General features: G+C 47.9%; 1 protein-coding gene across 4 annotated transcripts in view; it reads right to left on the reverse strand.

Moving 5' to 3' along the window:
* Positions 1 to 24,320, reverse strand: part of RPS6KA2 (ribosomal protein S6 kinase A2) — a 350,533-nt gene that overhangs the window by 165,108 nt on the left and 161,105 nt on the right. The window contains exon 1 of one of the 4 annotated variants that reach the window (XM_041742332.1): positions 4,229 to 4,620. The exons of the other annotated variants lie outside the window; for them this stretch is intronic. Coding sequence (XP_041598266.1) covers positions 4,229 to 4,327 — 99 coding nt within the window. The 5' untranslated portion in view covers positions 4,328 to 4,620. Of the gene's footprint in view, positions 1 to 4,228; positions 4,621 to 24,320 lie in introns of those variants that run through there. 4 annotated transcript variants of the gene reach the window in all.

Genomic DNA, 24,320 nt, shown 5'->3' on the forward strand with positions numbered 1-24,320 from the left:
ACTCACCCTCAATTTTCTTTCAGTAAAAATGTCAAAAATGATACATAATCAAAGAGAACCAACTCCCTGGCTTTGGTGACTCCAAACAAAACAACTGTTCCTGAAACCAACAGTCTCTGAGCATTGGTACCTTTAACAAACTGGTAGATAAATCGTACTGAGTAAATAATATCAATTTTTATTAACTTAATAACTATTTCCTACCCCTACCCCCCACGCCAAGCCCTTCTAAGCCAACCCCTCCCAACCGAGCCAGGCTTTGGAGCTTGGACGCTTGGACGGCACACTTCTGGAGTCTCTCCTGGGGAACTGAAGGCTGAGCCAGGGAGGATGACTTCCCAAAGCTCCCTAACTTGGGATGCTGGTGCTGGGGCATTTCCTGACTCGAGAAGCCACCTTAGTGCATGATGCCATGGCTTTGGGACCTGCTTTAGTAATGCATTCATGGATGGGTAGGGCTGACTCACAGAGCGATTCGTAGGATAAGGAAGTGGAATATCACCATCCCAGTCAGACGACAGGAACTCCATCTTAGCAAATGGGGCCAATCCTAGTGAATGACAGTTTGGAAGGAAGCCTGGGAGAAGTGATCTCTGGCCTTTTCTGCCCCTAAGTACACAGCGAGGTCATCTAAACTATTAATTACCAGGCTGAGATTTATGAAGACAGCACCCCACAGAGGCGATCCCAGGTTTACACAGCACAGAAGGCACTGAACAGTATGGAAAACATCAATATGCCTGGAAGATTTTTATCAGAATCGATAGCTAACAATTATTGACTAGCAGTGCCACTGTCCAGACTCCACGTTCTTTCCACACGACAGCTCACACGCATCACTTTAACCCTAGGCAGGAAGTACTACCCCAACTCACACTGGAGGGAAATGGGGTGCACAGGGGTTAAGGAGCAGCCACCTGCCATGAAAGGAATCCAATTCAGGTGAACGCGACACAAAGCACAGATTCACCTGGAACTTGCCGACTCCCAAAAAAGATCCTCTAGAATAATTTGAGGTTGTGGAACATGTTCCAAAACACCCCTGGGAACAATTTCGTTTTACTAATTCCAATAGCCTTCTTTCAAGTTCCATCTAATACACACGGCACTCCAGTAACCTCACCCCCAGAATGGCTAAAACCAATAATAGACAGCACAACGCTCTTACAGCAAGACCTTCCTTTAAAACATTCTAGGTACAGAAGGATAAGCAAGTCCTTTGGCTTCCCTAGGCTCCGTTTCCTCATCTACAAAATGGACTGCTGAATCAGGAACTGGTGTACCTCCCATGCAGATCCTGCTGAGGCTCTCAGGCAGTGTTGTCAATGCCCTGAAACCCAGGTGAAGGTCAGATGGTGAAACCTGGTATCTTCCTCGGACGTGCACAGAGAAGTCTAGGGAACATACCCAATTTCCCTGTAGAAACTCTAAAAATGATTCTCTCCAGAGTCGGTCATCTGGCCACCTCGGTTGGTGCAATGCTGAGGCACTATAAAAGTATTTAAGCTGTAATTCATAAACTGTTCCCAAATCTGATTCAGTATTCTGGCTTCTCTGTCGGTTAGGGTTTATAAATGTTGGATTCTAGATTAAAGTAAAGTCCAAAAAAAAAAACCCTAAAGTCCAATTTAAAAGCAAATATGAAAACACTACAAGGTTAAGTCTCTCCTCAAAGGCCATTTTAATAACGATAATAGTGTTTTAAACTTAAAGCAAATACTGTCACTTTCCTGTTTATGTCACTAGATTCTGAATTCAAAAAACAAAAATTTGCAGCCTCTGTGTATATTTTACAAAAGAAATTACACAGAAACGATGAAAAAAATGTTTACTTTTTTTTTTTTACAAAATGAGTAATCTTTTTCATCAGTCCAGAGGAAATATACATCCACACTAAACACTTTATATGTCGTTACTCAACCTCAAACTATTGACAGACCTCCCCTCCAAAATTTTATATATTTTTTATGAATGCTTCTTGGCCTACAATCTGCTGTGGGTATGCAAGCAAATAAACAGGTTCCTCTGGAAAAAGATGGAGAGGCAGCTGGAGAGAAGTATGGAGCTTGCTGGAGTGAAGCACACACAGGTCAGTCGCTTACTAGATCCCCCACTAGGTGGAGGTACCATGAGGCCAGCCAGGACTTCTAGGACTTGAGGTTTGGGGATATACAGTGCTAAGAAAAGGGCTCAACACATAGCAGGTTTTTTTTAAAAAAGCAATTGCAGAATGAATTTGTTGATAAGCTTTCAGCAAAATCCTCTATTGGGCGGGTGGGGGGGGTCCCTCCAGCTGTAGAATGGAGGACAGTAAAACATGCCTTCCTGAATTTTCACAAGAGACAGGTGAATGCATTTGTAGAGACCAGAGCATTGTATCCAAGCTGACCATTGTTATCAGTACTTCCATCCGGCACCCAACATCCAGGTTATACGAACTGCTCATTGATTATTTGCTGATAGATCACATTCCTCTCTAGTCAACTGACCTTCTGCATACCCGATGGTGTATTTATGGTTTTTTGACATTTTATTTTCACACTGAAGGAACCCCATTTCTAGTCCCTTCTCGGTTTCCCATTATGTTCTTTTCCGAGGCACTTCCCAAACCCGGTTCTCCCTGCAGAACCATAACACCGAAGGTGAGTGTATTGTGCATATTGGATTCCTGACTCTCGACCCATTCCGCCCGGGTAGATACTACTGCCGGTCTTCCTGAACAGCACCGGGAGTTTGCTCAGCCGTGTGCCTCCCCTTGGCAAGGACAACAAATGAAAGGAGACAAGGAGCTGTATGATAAACTTGGCATTTTAATGAATAAAAACTTATTGGGCATAAAGGTAAATACTGTTCTGAGTTTCTGTTCTTACCAACTTCAGCTTTTTAAAAAGTGCCTGAGATCCAGGAAAATGATTTATCTCACTGAACTCGTGTTTCATTTCTGTCAATGTGAGGTTTGAGGCAAGCCCTCCTCCCTTATTTGATTAACAATTGTATTTGTTTGAAAAATATGATTTACGCTCAGAAACCAGCTACAAAGATCCTATCTGGCTCCAACTCTTAGTGATACCATAACAGAAACTTTTTATACAAGTAATTCCTGTTGCATTCATGTCTATTCCTGAGCTTTGCTTAAAGATCTGCTAATCGTAACAACCCATGCCTGTATCGAATATCATGGCAGCCGGGACAAAGAAAAGCAAGATGAAAAATGTGACATTGTTCCAATTGATCGGACTGCCTTAGAAACAAGTCCAAACCCAGATAGGTGCCAGCGGTGGTGGCAAAGCCCAGGGCAATGTCAAGGGGAAAAGCCACGTTGAGCGGCCAGCCCCTCCCCCCAACATCACAATGTCTCTCTCTTTACTTAAACACGTTCCATCCTTTGGTCACCTATAGATTCAGCAATGTAATTGGGACACCAGGATGAAGAGGACAAGATCTCATTGTTGAAATAATAATAAATAATAATAATAATAATAATAATAAAACCACACCAGAGAACTGTCCAGAGATGACTTTGGAAACCCAAAGATGACAAGATGAGGAACAAGGGAAAGGACATAATTCTCAGGGTCCTCTGGGTTTCAGAGTGCATCTCTATGAAGCCCGGGGCTGCAGGGATATTACGGCAGGCACCTGGCTGTGAGCACCGATTCAGATGGCCCGACTACACTGGGTTGTTACCTTCTAACGTGTGTATGTGTGTGTGTGTGTGTGTGTGTTAGTCAATGCTCCACGGATTTCAAATACACCAGCATCTGCACGATCCGGCCGCGCGCCACCGTAAGATAAGCCCAATCCGCTCCCAACCCACGGCCCGGGGGAGCCCGCGGAGGTCCTGTTCTGGGCACTTCGGAGCTGCCCCGGGGCGGCGGTCCCGCTGCGCGGACCCAGGCGCCCTCCCTCCCCCGAGCACCTATGTGGGCACCGTGACCGCTCCGCATCCTGCGCCGACCCAGGAACAAATTAGTTAGAAATTCCATAGGGGCAGAGTTTGGTCCCCGACGAGAACCGGAGGCGGGTCCAGTTAGTGCTAAGTCCCAGCAATAGCGTCTGTTTTAGAAGAACCGGACCGGCTCTGCGAGAACTTTAACTCCCTGACCTGGGTCTGTGGGTACCGTGCATGTGACAATAGAAAGGGCTCGGGAGGCGCTGAGACCCACAGCATCCTCCGGGGCGCGGCGGGCACCCGGGGACCCGCGCGCACAGAGGCGACGGCATTTACCTCGAGTCGACTTAGACTGGAGCTCTTGGAGCGCGACTTCTTGCGCAGGTACACGGAGAAGAACCTGCGCACGGTGAACTTCCTCATGCTCAGGTCCATCGCCCCGCGCCCAGCCGGGAGGAGCCGCAGGCCCGGAGGACGCGCATTCCCGGCGCATCCCAGGCGCGCGGGGTCAGGTCTGCGGGCGGGTGCGCGCCGCCGGGGAGCCCTGCGCGGCGGCCATCGGCGCGGGGCGCGGGCTGCGGGCACAAAGGGCAGGCCAAGCCGGCCGCCGCGGCCCGGGCTCCGGCGCTCCCTCCTCCCTCCTCCTCCTCCCCCTCCTCCTCCTCCCGCAGCCCGGAGGACCAGCCCCAGACGGCCCCGCCCCCCGCCACTACCGCCAATCAGTGCCCGCCGCCCAGATGCTCCCTCCTCCTCTCCCTCCTCCTTCTCCCTCCCCTCCTCGCCCTCCTCCTTCTCCTCCTCCTTCTCCTTCTCTTGCTGCTGCTGCGGCCGCTGCCGGGCGGCGAGGACCAGCCCCGGGCGGCCCCGCCCCGCCTCCAGCCAGTAGCACCAATCAGTGCCCGCCGCCCCAGATGCTCCCTCCTCCTCCTCCTCCTCCTCCTCCTCCTCCTCCTCCTCCTCCTCCTCCTCTCCCCCCACTCCTCCTTCTCCTGCTGTTGCTGCTGCGGCCGCCGCCCCGCTAGGACCAGCCCCAGGCAGCCCCGCCCCGCCCCGCCCACAGCCGCGGCCGCCAATCAGAAGCTCCCTCCTCCCCCTCCTCCTCCTCCTCCTCCTCCTCCTCCTGCTGATGCTGCTGCTGCGGCCGCCCAAGAGGACCCGCTCGGCCCGCTCAGCCCCGCCCCGCCCCGCCCCGCCCTGTCCCACCTACAGCCACTGCCGCCAATCAGATGCTCCCCCCGCCCCTCCTCCTCCTCCTCCTCCTCCTGCTGGTGCTGCTGCTGCTGCGCCTCCCCGCGAGGACCAGCCCCGCCCCGCCCCGCCCCCGCGGCCAATCAGCAACCCCACAACCCAGATGCTCCCTCCTCCTCCTCCTCCTCCCTCTCCTCCTCCCGCCCAGAGAGGACCCCGCCCCGCCCCTGGCCTGGCCCCCGCCACCGTCCCACCGCCCCAGGCGGTCCTCCCTCCCCGCCCCCATCCCGCCGACTCCCAGCGCGCTCCCCGCCCCCGCCCACACCCCCAGGGGGCGCCCGGGGCGGCGCAGGCCTGAGGAGCCCCGCGGAGGCCGGGAGCACCGCGCACCGCTGCTCGGCCCCGCCGTCTCCCCGCGGGCGGTGCGGGGCCCCGCGGCTCGGGCGCCTGCCCCCGGTTCCGCCCCGCTGCCCCGCCGCGCTGTGGTCTAGCTCGGGGCTATCGTTCTGGTTTCTTTCCTGAAAGCGGCCACATGCACACGTTGGCACAATGGTCTTCCGTGCCCAACAAAACTTTTGTTCATTAGCGAACATTTTGGGAAAATGAAACAAAACCCGGGCACTCCGTGAGCCGCGGCAGTGCGCGCCGCACCTCTCCCGGCCCCCGCGGCGACCGCGCATCCCCGCGCCCCCGCATCCCCGCATCCCCGCGCCCCCGCATCCCCGCATCCCCGCGCCCCCGCATCCCCGCATCCCCGCATCCCCGCGCATCCCCGCATCCCCGCGCCCCCGCGCCGTGACCTGCGGGTCCCTCCCTCACTCCCCCGGGATGAACGGGTCCCCACGCGGTCTGGGGAAACCTCCCTGGGCAGCGCTTGGAAAACAAAGACACATCCGTTCTCCATGACCTCCGACTCCATATATAGAAAATTATCCAAACGGATGACTTTAGGAGGCCCGGCAGACCGGGTCCTGAGGCAGGGCTCCCCGAGGCCAGCTGCTGGCTGTGGGGCTGCAGGGGATTGGCCTTAAAGGAGAACACACTTTTTTTTTTTTTCTAGAAATGCTCCCCAGAGGGCTATACACAGTTCCAGATCTTTGAGCTCAGAGCTCCCTGCAGCCCTTTCTGTTTTACTCTTGTGCAACGAGCGCGTGTTGAGTCAATGCTTAAATTAGGGTCAAATAATGTCAGTAGCATCCTGCCACCACCCCCTGAAAAGTTCAGAAGCATTCATGCATATGGTACTGTGTGACAAAGACTGCTCTTTCACCAGGTAGATGGTGGAAAAGCCCCAAGTGTCCGGTCACCCCCTTGGCTAAGCCGAAGGGCATGAATACCTGCAAAGGGCTATCTTTGCTAAAGTGAGGAGGGAAGGTGGATGCCCCAAATAAGAACTGGTAATTTTCGGCATCTGGGTCAGGAGGTGAGGTCACATAAGCTCTCTGGGGTTGACTGGATGCCACAGGCTCAGTAGTGATGAGCACCGGGTTTAGAGCTGGTGCTGCTGCTGCCACTCCCTTGCTTGGCAAGTGTGAGCACACTCACCTCGCGTGTTCTGTGTTCTGATTGTGCATCTGGAAGATGAAAACGTGCACGTCAAAACTGGTTCCTGCTTCCCTCAAGAGTTCTGCTGTGCAAAACAGCTTCTTACCCCCTATTCTTCCCCTTCTCCCTGGCCACCGCTTGAGGCATGTTGGCCCTGAACAAATGCAGATAGGCCAGGGCTATGCCACTTAGCGGCTCTGGCAGAAAGCGTCTGATGGATCACAGACCTGGGGCTGGTCACCAGCCCCCGGAATGAGGAAGGGGCCGGTTCTAACAAGCTTCACTGTGGGGAGCTGTATAACAGATCAGAGACAGGAGGACAGTATGCCAACTGTGCCAGCTCAGGGGCATCCTGCTAAGGACAAAGCCTCGGGCAGGCCTAAATCAACACTTGTGATTTGCCACAAGAGCATTTTGACCTGGTGTAACAGAATTGGAAAGGAAATGTCTTACGGGGTGCTCATGATCTCCCCACATTTGAGTGCAGCCAAACTGTTCTTCTATTGAACTTGGATGTCTCAAAAGAGGAAAAAAAAAAAAAAAGCTTTCATATTTTCAATTACAGAAGTAATTTCATTGCTAGAACATTTCTGTTTGCCTTTATCTTTAACCTGGTAAAGTAAGTATATCAAAATCTCTAAAAATCATTTACTACCACTTCATGTGCTCATATGCTGCATACCTCCAGACCACCACATCTGTAGTAGGTAGGTATCAGGGCCCTTTTTAACCTGGGCCTAAATGATCCTCCCCAAATACTGGGGGCAAAGGGTGAGCTTAATTAAGGCTAGTGCCCTAATGGTAGGGAGGAGGAAGCTTGGAGAGAAGACAAAGCTCTTCTGGGGACTTTAAGTACCCCCTGCCTTAAACACGGGAAGCCTGACACTTCATTCTGTGCTACTGCTGCCTATAAGAGAGCACTGGACTGGCTGTGTGCATTCACCCCGGTTCCACGGGTGATCACGAATCTGGGTGCCTGGGGCTGTTTTCAGCCCTAGGGATACAGAAATGACTGCAGCATGGCTCCTGACCCGCAGAAGTTCCCAGTCCCACGAAGAGAGAATAAGCAGATAAACAAACCTGATGCAGTTTTTATGCAGCATGAAAGCAACATGTAAGGAAATACAACGCGGATGGAGATAAATGAGAAGTCAGTCCTAGCTGGAGAAGCCAAGAAGGAGGTGGCATTTGGGGTGAGCCCTAGGGATAAGGAGACATTTCCTGGGCAAACAGAGGAGGTGGGGTCCTAGCTTGTAGAAGAGCAGGGTTATTGAGAATTTAGAACAAACGGGGTTTCATGATTGATTAATTAAAATTAAAGCTCTACTGAGTCCCCGAGACACCTTAGGTATACAATTTCAGAATTTCAGAAATAATAACTAAGGTCTGGTCCACCCTGGAGTTCCCTCGTCTTTGAGAACAGAACATGCCCTGGATAGGAAGGAGAGGAAGGCTTTGGGCGGAAGATAACTTTGGCAAAATCTGTACCATCACAGCCTCCTTTCCCTCCACCCAAAGCCACCTCCTTTGCTTCGAGCTGCACCTTGACAGCTGTGATTTGCTGGGGATGCAGCAGATCAGAGCTGAGTCCCAGAGACCAGGGATGGTTTCTGTTCTGGGAGGCATGGGACGAGCTGCTGAGTGGACCTGTATTCACAGGGCCTGTGGGCAGAAGGATGCAGGGAGGGTTCCAACGGATCAGGAGCCACCACGTGGGAAAGGGCAAGTTTGAGGGTCTCTGAGCCACTGCGTGGAGCAGAAGCGAGCAGCACCAGGCCCAGGGCTGGCACCAAGAATTCTAAGTGACTTCCAAATCCAGAGGCCTGTGTCCTGGAAGGGCATGCAGACCAGGTTGGGGGGTGGGGCTCAAGCTGCAGTAACCCCAGAAGAAGATAAGACAGCTGTTCATGAGAGAGAGGGTCAGAGTGAGGCCACCTGTGTGCAGACCATTTTTCACTAATTGTGTTCTCTCCTTGTATCCCTTCCCCTCCTGCCCTGACTTGGGCAGGGACACAGCAGGCTCCTTGCTGAGGCGGCCTCAAGCCAGGCCAACATGCTGTGAGTTTGACCAGTCCTTAGGACTGGAAATACTGACTTCTTAGCCAAGTATTTAAAACTTTAATCAAACATGGTAGTCTTTTACTCAGGACTGGGAAGAAAAAGCTGTACGAAGTGATGGGGTCCCTGTCATTCACTCTGACAAGTTCTGAAAGGTGTGTTTTGATGCCATCACAAGCCACGTTTGTTCAACAAACCAGTTACAAGTCAAAAATGACGTCCAGGTTTGCTACACTGAGGTTCCATTTATGGCAGCAAGGGCCTCAGAGGACAGAAGCCACCCGCCCAGTGTGGGGATCTTGCGGAGCTGCATCCTCAGCGTGAGGTGGATGGAAATAACTAACCCCCCTTGCAGACAAGGGCTCATGATTGAGCAGTGACACTCTGCGGAGAGGACCAGGTGAGCGGGCATTGGCGCCCACACAGCCCTCCTCACCCAGGCCTGTGCCTTCATGCACCTGCCCCCACCCCTGTCCCATATAAAACAGCAGCAAAACCTCAAGTGGTCTTGATTACTTCTCACCCGGGGTGCCTAGCAGAAGCACGCAGACCTGCTCTCTAGAGAAAGCCACGTGAAACCCAGGCTTCGGAGAATTCCCTCTGATGCAGTTCCAGGGAGCGAGAGCTCACAGTCACTGCACCCACGACTCGGGATGGCGGGTGCCCGCAAAGCTGGCAGGACAGCAGCCCGCAGAATTAGACATAACCTCTTCCTACAGGGTTTATCAGATGTCGAATGTAAAATGATAGAAAAATGAACAAGAAACTCCTAGAAATGTACCCGTGTGGTACCTGGCACATGTGCTGGTGTCAAGTTGTGGGGAGGTGGGGCGGGGGGGTGGAGCCGGCCCCATGGGATGGTACCAGCGTCTGCTCTGAGGGAATGCACGTCGGGTGTGAAATATCCGAATCATGTTTCTACCCACTGTCCTGATTGTGACTTGACCCTTCCTGAAACTCTGAGCCTCTGGAACAGGGTTCTCAACTAGGGCTATGTCCCCCAGGGGGACAGTTGACAGTGTTGGGAGACCTGTGTGGTTGTCACTGCCTGGGGGTGACCGGAGGGATGCTGCAGAGGCAGAGGCCACAGAGCACAGGATGGCCCCTCCGCGGGGGCTCAGGCAAGTCTGAGAATGGAGGTGTGCAGAAGAGGTCGGCCAGGGGCAGGAACCTGTGCTGCTATTCTCACCAGGTTGTCACCTACAAACGTGGCAGTTCTGAGCAAGTAAAGCAAAATGAGGAAGTGCTCTGAAAATTGTAAACTGCTCACCAAAATTGTCATTTGTTAAAATCCTTGAGTTTCACACAGAAAGCTAGTGACATGCCTGGGAAAGGAAAAGACCCCCAATTCTAGCATTTTTTATCTGAAAACTCCCTGTTAAACTCTATGGAATTCTGTGAGCACAACTGTTTACCCCTTTGCCCAAACCAAGAGGCAGGAATTACATTCACTTCTGGTGTTTCTTTATTCTCAAAGTCCAAGGACATAGAGACTTGTTGTTGAGACTTTCTCAGTATTTTTCACGTCTCTCATCTTTCCAGCCCTGCTCTCAGCATCACAGTTTGGGTCCCCATCAGTTCCTGCCAGAAGACGGTAATTACTGGCCAGATTCCATCCCTCACAACCCATCTGCTGTCCTGCTACTACAGTGATCTTTCTAGAGGCAAACTGGGTCAAGTTACCCCCACACACCACAGGTCCCCAGGTCTTCCAGGAGTAGCGCAAACTCCAGAGCAGAGAAGCTGTGCAGTTCTTGGTCACCGCTCCCTGTCCTCACCACCTGCCTCTCCTTCCCGCCCCAGAGCACAGCTGGGCTACGCTGACATGCTGCGTGAATGAAGGTGGGCTTCCGTGTGCACCACACTGTGCGTGCTGTGGCCACTGCTCGGGCTGCCCTTCTTGCCCACCTGCCTCCACTCACTGGCCACGCTCCTCCCCTACTTCACAGTACGGGGCAGTGCTGCTCCCGAGAAGCCAACTCCAACCCCTTCACGCTGCAGGCCGTGTGAGGGAGTCTTCCCTCAGCTCCTCGTGTTAGAGCATCAGATGATGACTCTTGGCTTCTCTACCTCTCCCAACTTGGAAACACTCAGGACCGCCACCTCGGCAGCCCTTCACATGTTTATTTAAAGGGGTTTTATTGTGACTACTTTCAGACATCTGCTGGTTCTCAAGAGCGGGGTCTTTTTTCACCATTTCATCTGTATAACACACTTATGAAATCTGCAAAGTAGACACAATAACTCCATCTTCTGAGGCTCGGGGAGCTGAACCTACTGCATGAACTTACACGAGGTGAAAGGGTCCAAACAGGACCTGCCCGTCAGTGACTGCACAACAATGTGTCAGGTATTTTACTAGGTGTGTATCAAGAGAAATCAAAGAAGAGAGTGGCAACCAAGAGGGTGACCGTCTAGGATCCTCATTCCCATAGATAGCTACACTTGGTCAGGAAATGCCACAAGGCCAACATCCCGTGGACAGAGCATCTCACAGACAGAAGTCCAGCAGCAGCCTCCACAGGCCTCCTTGCGGCTGTGGGGACAGATGCTGGGAGTGCCTTTGGTGCAGAATGGCCAAGTTTTCTTATTAAAGGCCAGTTTCCTCATGAGACCACACATTTACTTGAGCTTCCAAAGGGAAGCTTGTTAGGTGAGGTAGCATTGAGAAGGAAGGGACCCTAGTGTGTGGCCAAGAGAAGAACTCTGAAAATGTGTTATGTAGATGCTACCCTATGTTTGGTCTTTTCTAGTCATTGTTAAGGGAGGGGCAAAAGGGCCATTCTTTTTTGGGTTTGACCTCACTAGTGTTTATATGTTGTTTGTTATGGGTTTCTTTCTCAAAAGATAGGTTGAAGTGCTGACCCTGACCCCTAGAATGTGACCTTATTTGAAAACAGGGTTGTTGCAGATGTCATGAGTTAAGATGATGGCCTGCTGGAGTAGGTGGGCCCTAATCCAACGTGACTGGTATCCTATAGGAAGGCCATGTGACAACAGAGGTGGGGGGGGGGGGGGACGGTGGAGCAGCCATCAGCCCAGGAGCATCAGGACTGGAGAAACAGGACTGGAGCAGCCATCAGCCCAGGAGCGTCATGGTGGCCACCAGCAGGGAGAAGAGGTGAGGAAGAAGTCTGCTACATCTGCCAGCGGGGCACGGCCCTCGGCACCTCGATCTCACACTTCTGGCTTCTGGAAATGTGAGACAACAAATGCATGCAGTGTCCAGCCACCTGGTCTGCTGTGCTTTGTTCTGCCTCCCAAGGAGACTAACCCACACCTCTCAGTCCATGGATATGACAGGAGCCTCTGTGATGAAGATGCCGGGAAGCAGGCTTCCTAGAGAACGGAGCATCTGGTCTGACAGTATGTGACAAGACCTGACTGTGAACAGAGAAATGAGGGCTTTTTCTTGTCAGCCCAGGCCTCTACATAAATTATAGGGGAACGTTAAGAGGAAGGGAGTTAGCAGGAAAGAGGAAACAGGTGAAAACTATAGCAGGAAGGGTTTCTGTAACTTAAAAAGGAAAAAAAATCCTCAAAATAGAAATGTCCCTCAAGACCTGGACTGGGTACAAAGGAGAATGTTAAATCTCTGCCAGAAGTTTTTCTGAGCAAAAAAAATGTTCATCTTTTAAACAATATTTCATAGACATCTAGAGCATTCCAAACACTAAATACCGATATTAGAGATGGGAACTAGCTAGACACATAAAAGAAATTCTCAGAGACACTAAAAGCAACAGGTTATAAGCCCCTTGGAATATGGGGCTGTGGTAGGTCTTCCTCATCAGAGAACCACAGGAGGAGCCAAGGGGGTGGCGGGTAGGTGGGGTGGCAGGGTAGGGAATGGCTCCATTCTTGGTAATATGACGATTACATAGGCAGAGGGAACCTTCTTGAGACACATAAAAGTGCTGGATAAAACAAGAAGAAAATCCTCTTTTTTTTTTAAACTATGGCTGATCCAACAGTAAGCAGGAGAACACAAATGTAGGCAAAATCTGAGGATAAGAAGATAATCCCGAAGAGGAAGCAATGTTTGTTCTGGTCTGATGTCAATCCCTATAATCCAGACCTGAGTTTCAGCAGGGTCTGGAGAATGGGACCTGGAGAGAACCTGGGACAGCGCAGGGTGGAAAGTTGGGTCAGAGCCACTCTGCGGGAAAATAGTGGTCCCCACAGAGCGGATTGTAGGGGGAATGCTGGGAGAGCCTCACTCTGGGAGGAGCCTGGCTTATTCAGGTGTGAGCTCTGGAAATGACAAAGGACAGAGTTCCTCCTGTCAGCCTCCTGCAGCTCATAGGCCAGTTCCAAGCCAAAATGAATACTCCCAGCCTGAAAGACCCCAAGCCAAACATTTACTTTTTAATGGTCTCAGATTGTAGCATCCTGAGGACCAGGCAGAGACAAATACAAGTACTCTGAAGGAACTACTTTAAATATATCTCAAAGCTTAAACAGAGAACATTCTAAGGAACATGACTCATAATCACAAACTGCTACATACACGAGGAAATATCTACCATGAGCAAGAGTCAGCAGGGATCACCAGTAGCAGAATCATACTTGCAAATATGGAGAGGTTGAAATTTTTGTATAAATAATATGAAATATGTTTAAGACACAAAAGGATGGAAAGCGTTACAAGGCAACTAGAGGTTATAAAAGATCAAACAGATTTGTGAAGATAAGTAGAACATTAAAAATTAAACTGCAATTATTTAAATTAAGAACTCAGTAGATAAATAGCAGTTTGGACAAAGTCCAAGAAATAGTTAATAAAGGAGAAGTTACATCTGATGATAATTGACAGAGTGCAACTAAGAAAGTAAAAAAGACAAGAAATATGAAAGCCAGTATAAGACTCATGGAAGACTGGGGTGGGGGTAGGGGGCAGAGAAAAATCCAGTATGCCTCTGAGAGAGGGAAAGACAAGTAAATACACACTATTCAAAGAGAGCCCACGGCTGAGAATTTTCCAGAGTTGATAAAATATACCAACCCTCAAATTTATGAAGCACCCCCTACAGTCCCAAGGAGGATTAAATAGAAATCCATACCTAGATTCATATTAAACCTGCAGGCCCAGCTTCTTCAAAGCAATGAGAAGAAAAGACAGGTTTTCTACAAATGAATGTTAATTAGAGTTCAACTGACATCTCAATGGCACTGTTGGAAGCCACAGAAGAGTAAACAGTGCTAAGGGAAAACAACTGTAACTTCAGAGTCTACCTCTTTCAAGAATAAGAGCAAAATGAAGACACTTCCCGATAAACAACCCAAGAAATTTGACTGACAATGACACTTACAGGGAAAGCTGAACACTTATGAACTGCATTTAAAAAAAAATCAAAGTATTGCACAATCTGTGGACTTGCATCAGTTAGAAATGAAATCTTGATTTAAAAAGTAGCATATCCGGCAGGATGGTATTTAGAGTAAACATCTAATGTCTTGTTGAGAGTGCAGCCACCATGGGCCCCAGGTGTCTCTGCATTTTTTATTCATTCTTGCTGAGTATGTGAAAATATAAGGCACTGCCCACTGCTTGGCCGGCCATTTCTCAGGATTGTTTTGGCAGCAAGCATCCTTGACAGATGAAGTAATGTTTCTCTCCAAGACAAAGAGCAGGCTTGCTACTACTTGTTATAAAATACCAGGTCCCCCAAGCTCAGTGTTTCTCAACAGGGATGCAGTTTCACCGTGAGCATGGTATCTATCTGCCAATGTCCCCTTGGAACTTAGGGGCAAAGGAAACCAATGCCAATGCGGTATTCATGTCACTTTCTATTCCTTGCATAGTAAAGTCCCTTCTTTCTGATCACTGAAGCTTATGTGTTCTTCCACAAAACACTAATAGGCTAATTAGGTTTGTAAGTAAAGCAAAAGCAAACTAAACCATACACCATATAAACATTTATATATGTTTATATATAAACATATATAGAAAAATTATAATAATGTTAATGGGCTAAACTCTCCCATTAAAATACAAAGTGGGTGCTAAACTGGTTTAAAATAAATTTAGCTGAGGCGCCTTGGTGGCTCAGTCAGTTGAGCATCCAACTCTTGGTTTTGGTTCAGGTCATGATCTCAGGGTTATGAGATCCCCACCTCCTTACTATAAGCTCTGCGCTTGGTGGGGAGTCTGCTTGAGATTATCTCCCTCTCTCTGCCACTCCCCCCACATGTACCCTCCCTCTCTAAAAATAAATAAATCTTTAAAAAACAAATAAAAATAAAATGAAATAAGTTTAGTTATAGAGATATATTTAAAACAAGAGACACAAAAAGTTATAAATCAAAGAATAACAAAAGATATATCAAACAAATACTACTGAAAAGGGTGCTGATAAAGCAACATTAATGACACACAAATTACACAAGCATTTGAAGACATAATATCACTATACGTTGAAGAAAGTTTCAATTTACCAGGAAGATTCAATAACTCTAAACTTGTATGCACCAAATAATATACTTTCAAAATACACTAATCAAAAATTGATAGAAACAAGAGGAGAAATTGACAAATCCATTATTATGTGAGGAAGTTCTTAACATCTCTCTCAATAAATGATAAATCAAGCAGAAAAACAAAATTAAGTATTTAAATAAAACATTTGGGGAAAGTTGACATAAGGAACATATATGGTACTCAACATTCAACCACATTAGACTATGCATTCTCTCCAAATGCACCTGAAATATGCACAGAATTGACCATATTGTACTCTCGGCCACAAAGCACACAGATCAGTAAATTACCTAAACAATAGTTTCACAATTGTTACCACATAGATTGACTTTTCTTACTACACCATACAGATCACTTTTACTTTATCACTTAACAATCCTATATGATTGGAAATTTTACAAATACAATATCAATAGCTTATATAATTTGTATAATATTATACCATATTAATCAAAGTATAGTAATGTGTATGTGTTATACAAATTATAGTAAAGATTGGAGATTATTTGGACTTGAGAGATTTAAAGAAATGCTGATTTTCAGTCTCTGTGGGATGCTATTAAGCTAAAGTTTAGAGAGATGTTTATAGCATCATATGCTTCTGTTAGAAAGAACTCTATAAATTAATGAATTAAGTAAATAATTTAAAGAATTATGGGGGGAAATCCCCAGGAGAATAAACCCAAGGAAAGTAGAATCAATGAGAGAAAAAAAAAAAACAAGATACAATAAAGAAGACAAATAAATTCAAAAATGTACTTTTAAAAACTTAATAAACAGAAACATTTTGGTAAGAATTATCAGTTGAAAAGGAGATGCAACCAATAAATACTTAGGAATGGAAAGAGGCACAGCTACAGGGACAGCAGAGATGAACGGGATCATCACAGTTGGTAATAAACAAATTTAGGGCAATAAATTTGAAGGCCTGGGTGAGATGAACAAATGCTAGGAAAACATAAGAAAAGTGACTCAAGGAAAAATAAAAATCTTACAGGTTTTAGAATTAGTTAATAGGCAGCAGTTAATAATCTTTCCACAAAGAAAATATGAATCCCAGGGAATTATTTTATAGGCGAGTTCCACCACCTCTTCATCTGTTCATCTATCTCTAAATATAATTACAACCTTGGGAACTCTTTTCCAGAAACCACAGAATGAGAGAATGCTCTTCAGAGACGACCAGTACAAAGCAGATGGCAACAACTTGCTGGTGAAGCTCATTTGTGAAAAAACATATATTCTAAAGCAAAATATTAGCAACTTGAAGCTAACAACATATAAGAAGCACAATTTATCACAATAAATAAAATTTGGAAAGAAAAACTATTTGTAGATTATGTTTGGTTATATGAAAAAAATCTACAAAATCTTGGGCAAATTATTCAAATTAAGGGAATTCAGTAAAGTTGCCATCCATAAGACTAATGAGCAAAATTTACTGTATTTTTATCCACCAGGAAGTTAGAAAATGCAGTTTTATTTATTTATTTATTTATTTATTTATTTATTTAAGATCTTATTTATTTGACAGAGAGTGAGAGAGAGAGTGGGAGAGAGAATCTGAAGCACACTCCACACTGAGTGCAGAGCCTGATGCAGGGACTTGATCCCACTACTATGAGACCATGACCTGAGCTGAAACCGAGAGTTGGATGCTTAACCAACAGAGCCACCCAAGTGCCCTGAAAATGCAGTTTTAGAATGATACTATTTAAAATATAACTAGAATAATTTTCTAAAAGATTTTTATTTATGTATTCATGACAGAGAGAGAGAGAGAGGCAGAGACACAGGCAGAGAGAGAAGCAGGCTTCACGCAGGGAACTTGACATGGGACTCGATCCTGGGACTCCAGGATCATGCCCTGGGCCAAAGGCAGGCGCCAAACCGCTGCGCCACCCAGGGATCCCTAACTGAATAATATTAAAGGACACTTAGAGAAAATGGAAATACAACGAATGTTGAAGAAAAAAACCCCACAAAGATAAAGGAATCCTCGAAATTCTGAGAAAGTAAATCCTCCTCAAGGTGATTAATAATTTAACTTGATTCCAAAGAGAACCCTGGGATTATTTGGTGCAATTTGACAAACTACTCATTTTATGGGAGAACAAAAGGTCAAGAATAACCAGCTCAGCCTTGAACAATAACAAGTGGAGAGGTGCTTTCCTGATTAGAGGTCAAGGTTGAGCACAAGGCCTTCATTGGTGATTAATCACTCACCCGAGGAATGGACAGTGTGGACTCAGTGCAGTAGGAAATGGACCAGAACACGTGCTCCCATGTACAGGAGCTGATGGTGGCAGAGGCTTCATGAAACACTCATGATGTTCTGACACAAATCTTGGACCTATTTCCAGATCAGTATTTAGGCTACCTTTCTTGCCTGCAAACCTAAGCAAGGCTGCTGGTCTCCACCCAGCTCTTTACATGTCTCGGGCCACCTTCATCTGGTTACCCCATCTGGAGCACACCACACGCCCCACTCTCCTTCACCGAGATTAGAATCATCCTCCAATACCAGTTCTCCAGGGATGCTTTCCATGAACCCCCAGATCAGTCTGCTCCCAGGCAGATGCTCTGAAGGTAAGAGTGATTACTCAGATTGGAATACTCGGGTCTATGTGTAATCATTTGATTAGTGCTTTTATTCTATGGGACTGTAGACTCTGTGAGGGCAGAGGTGCATCTATTTTGCAAACCCCATATGATGCCTGGTACATGCAAGACAAGTATTTGGTGAACAGATAGACAAGTGGTAGTTGGGTAGTGGATTGGCGGCCAGACAGCATCATTGCTTTTTGACACAATGTGCTTTGTGATTCAGGACAGAGGGCAGATGAAGATTGATTTATAAAGGCCAGTCCCCTCCTCTCCCTCCCTCTTCCTCTCTTTCAGCCAGTAACTGGACATCACCTTGGCCAAGTAAGGGGCCAAGTCAGCAACCAGAAATCATATTTTTAGGAATGGAAGGTCATATGCCATACACTATTTTTAAAAAAGAACTCTTTATAGGGAACAGATGTGAGATTACAATGGTACATCCTGAAGCCCGGTGCTGTGACAGCCACCCTGGTGGGCCAACAAGTACCTCATTTTCTGTGCCCCCCCATTCCCCACCCACAGCATCGCGGCTTCCGGTTATTCTTGTGCTTACACTTCCTGCCCAGGAAGCCTGGCTGGAGCATCTGGGGGACTCTCAGGAAGCCTGAGACTCCAGCAAACCCCCCACACCACGTGCAGGGAGCGACTGCTTCAGCGAGATCCCAGTCTTCTCACGGAGGATTAGGCTTAGGTTGTGAACATGGAAGTACATTGCAAACACATTTTCGCTGGGAAATATTTTAAGCAACGGACTAAAAATATAAAAAGCCCAAAGGAAGTTATGGTCTGGGAATTTGCCACTTTTATATAGTTATCAAGATGACTGGTGTTGTGGTCTGTGTCCCCTTCCCAAAATATATATTGAAGTCCAGACACCCCAACCTCTGGATGTGACCTTATTTTGAAATAGCCTTTGCCAATGCAATCAAATTAAGATGGGGTTATAATTGGGTTTGGGTGGGCCCTAAATCCAATATGTCTGCTATCTTTATAAGAAGAGAAACACACACACACAGAACACCTCGTGAAGCCAGAGACAGAGACTGGCGCGGTGCATCTACAGCAACACACCAGGGATCATTGGCAGCACCAGATGCTGGAGAGGCCTGGGACAGGTTCTGCTCTCATGATACCCTACCCTGCACATGCCTTGATTTTGGAGTTGGGGAGGGAGCAGGGCATCATGAGAGCCAGAGGTGGGGGTGGGGCTCACAGGGATAACCTCCTTGTGTAAGAAGCCCTTGTAGAAAGAGCAAGTGTCCCTGAGAGCAGCACCCAGGGACCAGGAGATCTCACCTATGGGGAGGGCCTGGGTGGTACCAGTGAGCCCAAGATGCACATGCTGCGGGGCAGGGGCTCTCCCTCTGTGCCACACAACTCATCCAGAATAAAATCTGACCCAACCTCTGACTGGGTTTTCCTCCCAGCTGGCAGGGGTGTTGAGACTGATGCCTGCAACCTGCAAGCCATGGTACTGCACTGGGGTCTGCTCTCAGCATGGGAAGTGTGCGGAGAGGTATGGGTGAAGCCATGTGCCTCTGGATTATACCAGAATAGTCTTCCGTGTGCAGTGAGGGCTCTGTAGATGTCTGAGCACGGATGGGCCTATGTTTCTACACATCTCAGATAGCGGCTCTGATGTGTACAACGCACTGTGGGATTATTCCTGCTGCCATTTGGATACATTTTCAAAATTCAAAGCTGGTCCAGCCCCTCTATGTCTACAGAGTCAACGACTGCCCATACTTTTCAGAATAAAGATCAGGTCCCTTGGATGACATCCATGGAGTCTCTAATGCCTCTTCAATACCTTTCTGGTCTACCCATGAACAGAAGCCCTTCAGTACAGCTGTCCTGCCTTACTCTATCCATAGGCAGTGGGTTTGTTATTTTTAAAAAATAGCACCTTGATTCAGCCAATTTCCTTCAAAGCTTCTTTTAAGGGCCATCATCTCTGATAATTTTTTCTACCTGCACATGCACACTCTGAATACATATATAACTAAATACATATAAATACACATATGTGTGTACACAGATAACACACATATGCATGCACACACACACCATCCCTGATTTTCATGCTCTTTCCCTGACAGCCTACAGCATAATGTACACACCTCCATCACATACACCACAACTACCCTAACTGTCCACTTGCATTCATGTTGTGACTGGACAAAGAGCCACTTGAAAATAGAAGCTGTGTCTCATTTGACAAAACAGCAGCTGTGGGAGGGATGTTGTTAGAACGAATGAGCAAATTCATATATTCATGAACCATGGATTCCCATGCAGGAACTCACCACCTGAGTGTTTCTACCCATCAGCTTTCGCAGTTAACCTGGAAGTATTTCCAGCTCCAACAGCCCTGAATAGCTCGAGTGTCATAATTCCAACTGTCTGCTGGGTGGCCATTATGACCGTAACTCCAGTCTTGATTCCCTCAAACACTTGCATCCCATTTGGAGGTCCTTACCTTGGTAACGGCATTGCACCCTCTGTTTCCTGAGCACTTAGGCCTCAGACTTGGAGGCGGGTGCCTGCACTGGAAACATCATTCCCCTTCCTTCTTTACCACCTCCTGGGCATTTCATCAACTGCCAGTTCCTGTAGGATTCACCTGGGTCACGCCTCCCAGCCCCCTTTCCCTGCACTACCTCTGCCACCAGTCTCAGCTCTCCTGGTGAACTCCTTCCTTCCACCTTCCTCCCATCCAGTCAGCACAGCACGGCAGACCAGTGCCCCTACCCCCTGTGCACTCCCGTCTAACTCAGCTATACTCAAGCTGCCGTTTGCAACCTTCATTGTTTGGGGATGCATGCATGTGTGCATGTGTGTACACACACACACACACACACACAGAAGACTATGACTCAGCCATGAAAAAGAATGAGATTGTGCCATTTGCGACATGGATGGACTTAGAGGGTATTAGGCCAAGGAAATAAGGCAGAGAAAGACAAATGTCATGTGATCTCACTTATACATGGGATCTAAAAATCAAAACGAATGGGCAAATAAAAAGCAGAAAAGGACCCCTAAATACAGAGAATGAACTGATGGTTGCCAGAGGGGTGGAGGATGGGCAGCATGGGTGGAGTGGGGAGGGAGACACAGAATCCAGTTGTGGCCTGAATAGGTCATGGGGAGAGAAGGCACAGCCTGGGGAAGTTAGCAAATGATACTGCAGCAGTGTCGTATGGTTATATGGTGACAAGTGGAAGCGTCCCTTGTGGTGAGTGCACATAATGCACAGATTTGTTGGGTCACTATGTTGTGCACCCTTAACTCATGTAGTGTCACGTGTCAACTATACTTGAGTAAAACGAACATTACCCATCATTGGTCCCAGTTGCCCTCAAGCTTCAGCGCCCACCACCCCTGGCCTCTGCTCCGCTGCCTACCCCAGGGGGACCAGGCAGATTTAGATGCCACGAGGAAGAGTCCCTCCACATTGTGTCACTTGTCTCCTGGGGAATTACAATCATGCACAACTTACACCCCAAGCTGCTGAGCAAGAGTCCCTTTCTCCCCCGGGGAATGAGATGAGGCTTCCCCGGGATTCTATTTTGGGGTCTCTGCAGGAAATCTTTTATCACCACGTTCTTACTCATAGCCACTGAAACGATACAGCATCCAAACTTGCATCAGGAATGAGGGGGTGGAGAAGAGGGGTATTCTCTGGCTCCCTGGCGGGATGGAAGCAGCCAAGAAAGGACGGCTTCTTTTCAGGCCTCTGTCCTACATTCCCTATAGCTGGCCTCACACAAAGGCCAGGGGCATCATATGCCTATGGTGTTGTGTGCAAAGGTACATTGAGTCAGGCATGTGCACACAGACCACATTCTATGGGTTCAGGAAAGCTCAGTTTTTGGCTTCAAGGGTACAATGATGACAATCCCCTCATCATCCCACCCTGATGTTCCAGCCAAAGTTCTAAATGATTTTGACTCTCTGAGCAATCTGTAGAAAGTTGTCTCCCAGGACCACACATAAGACTGCGGGACTGGTGTGTGTCTGCGCAGCTTAGTGAGATTTGCGGTGGATACACAGAGCTCATGTGACTCCAGTTGGCTCAGGTCTGATACCTGGACAGGCCCTTTTGTTTTGTTTCATTTTTAGCACCTAAAAATGGCCCATACAGACAGCTCCGTGCAAAAATCCCCTGCTTGCTGATACATGCACCTGATGTGACCACATTACCTACCTCGTCCAGCTCATTTTATAGCCACAGACACTGTCAACCAGAAAACGTCAGCGCAGAACACGTCCCCAGCTAAGTGAGGATCACAGTTCAGATCGGAACCAAGATCTCTTGGTTTGACATTGGTACTTTCTCTACTTTATCTCATGGTTACATCTTAATTTTTTTTTTTTTTTTTTGGTGAAAAGCAGAACATACCTTCTACTTCCAATTGATGTAACCACTTGTACAACTCAGTGAGTACAAGAAAGTGTTGTATTGTGTGGGCAGCAGTTCAAAGATTTTTTTAACCAGATTATGCAATTATCTCAATGCACAGCATTATGTAAGTGTGCCTGAAAAACAGGTTATTACAAGCAATAAAACTAGAAACTTGCGGTTGATTCACTTCTTATGTATTTCCGAACTTTGCAGAGGATTGTGGTGTCCGCTAGGCTGTTTTCTCATTTAGCATAACATTTTATCAACGGTAGACAATTTTTCACAGAAAGACAAAGGAAACTCAAGGACAGCTGTGAAGGCTTTCATCTTAAGGAAGAGAGAAAAGAATTTCCTTGAGGCACATTATGCTGTCACTTTGAAACACTGGTGACAGTGATCGAATATTATGGCACCAGTTACTAAGCTCACTTAGAGTCCGTGGAGGTGACAACGAACAATCCCAAGGAAGGGGCCTGACCGGCTGGTTAATGATGATGATGACATTCATGTGATGAATGGATTGTGGGGCAGGCGTACAACATGCTGTTGGCTGACTCTTCGGCTCCTGAAATATAGCTTCAGAGGGGCCAGTGTATCCATAGGAGCTTGTAGTTGTTTTGGGTGCCCCCAGGACTGACCCAGGCCAGCCAGTCCCTCACTCAGCATCGCCCCGCATGCTGATGAGCAAAGGTGAACACAGTTGGGATTCAGAGGCAGGGGGTGCACCCTGTCCACACGGGCTCCCATTACAGCTGTGCTCCAGATAGCCCTTTGTTCTTCTCTGCTGTTGGGTTTCTAAAACCACTGAATGCTAAAAAACGTAAGGATGTGAAGGCATGTTAAAAGAGAGACTCCAGAGGAGTACTGTGCTGTGAATGTGACCGTCCTGCAGAGAGGTGACATCAGCCGGCTGGGGCTTCAGGTGGTCTCAGAAAGAAAACACCTTCAGATCACATGTGGCAAAGGCCACTCTGGGGGAGGACAGCCTCCCATTTCTATTTGCTACTTAAAAAAAAAAAAAATCTCACCAGGAACTTATTTTCAGGTGCATTTTCATTCCAATTTTCTTTCCCACTTGAAAAATTTTATTCTGTATCTTCAACTTTTCTTGGGAAATTCACAGCACGTGGTTTTACCCAGGAGACAGTTGAAAACACGTGGCCTTTAACAGAGAAGGAATCGGCCTGCTTTCCTAGCACAGCTGGACCGTATTCACCGTGTTCCCTCTGAGGAACTGAGCGGAAGGCACACGGAGGTCACTTTCACTTTCGAGCGACTCAACCTTGAATCTGACTCCGTTTCTTGACTTAACCCAGGCGTTTTCTGTTTTGCTCATATCAAGCTTCCTTATGATGTGCAGAAACAACTCACGCTCTGCAGGGTGAGATGATCAGATGCTACGTAATTCCTTGCTGCTCAGGTCCTGGAGCCACCTGCTTGGGTTCCCGGTGCTAGAGAACATCCAGGATCTAATTAGCCCCAGATGGGCTTCTGGAGCTGCACTGGGGTCCTCACACCTGGTCTTGACCCCTTAGAGTATGGGGACCTCTCTTCAGTTGACCAGGTAAGCACCAAACCAACCTCCCACTGCCTGACCGCACCGGAGCACCTGCCGTCCCCGGCTGCTCTGACTCTGCGGGCTCCCTCCATCACCCGGAGCTCCTTGTGGGCTGGATGGGGTGCACTGGGCCGCCCCAAACCTCCGAACTTGCCTCCTGTTCATTATTCCACTTATTTTGTCCTATGTCTTTTTTGAGGAGGTAAATAATCCCTGGAGGCTCGTGAGGCTGCTTCCTGGTGTGAGCGCCAGTCAAGCCAGGCCCCAGAGTTCTCGAACCAGGCACAAGAAGACGGAACCTACACTCTCACCCACATCTAGAAGGGCTGGTGAGCCTTTGCCAAATTGCCAGAAATGTATGAATGTTTCCCTAGATTTCTTATTAATAACCCGAAGTACAGAGGGCAGAGCAACCTGAACCTTGCACAGGTTTGGTGTGACTGGATGAAAGCACCCAACAGCATTTTAGTTGTGACTCTTGGTTCATTTTACAAACTGCTTGGATGGAAAGGAGAGAGATACTAAAGTGGACCGGAGACCGAAGAGGCACCATGCCACTCCGACTCGGGCTCCCCAGTTTGCA

Source organism: Vulpes lagopus, chromosome 2 (assembly GCF_018345385.1).
Source record: "Vulpes lagopus strain Blue_001 chromosome 2, ASM1834538v1, whole genome shotgun sequence".
NCBI lineage: Eukaryota > Metazoa > Chordata > Mammalia > Carnivora > Canidae > Vulpes > Vulpes lagopus.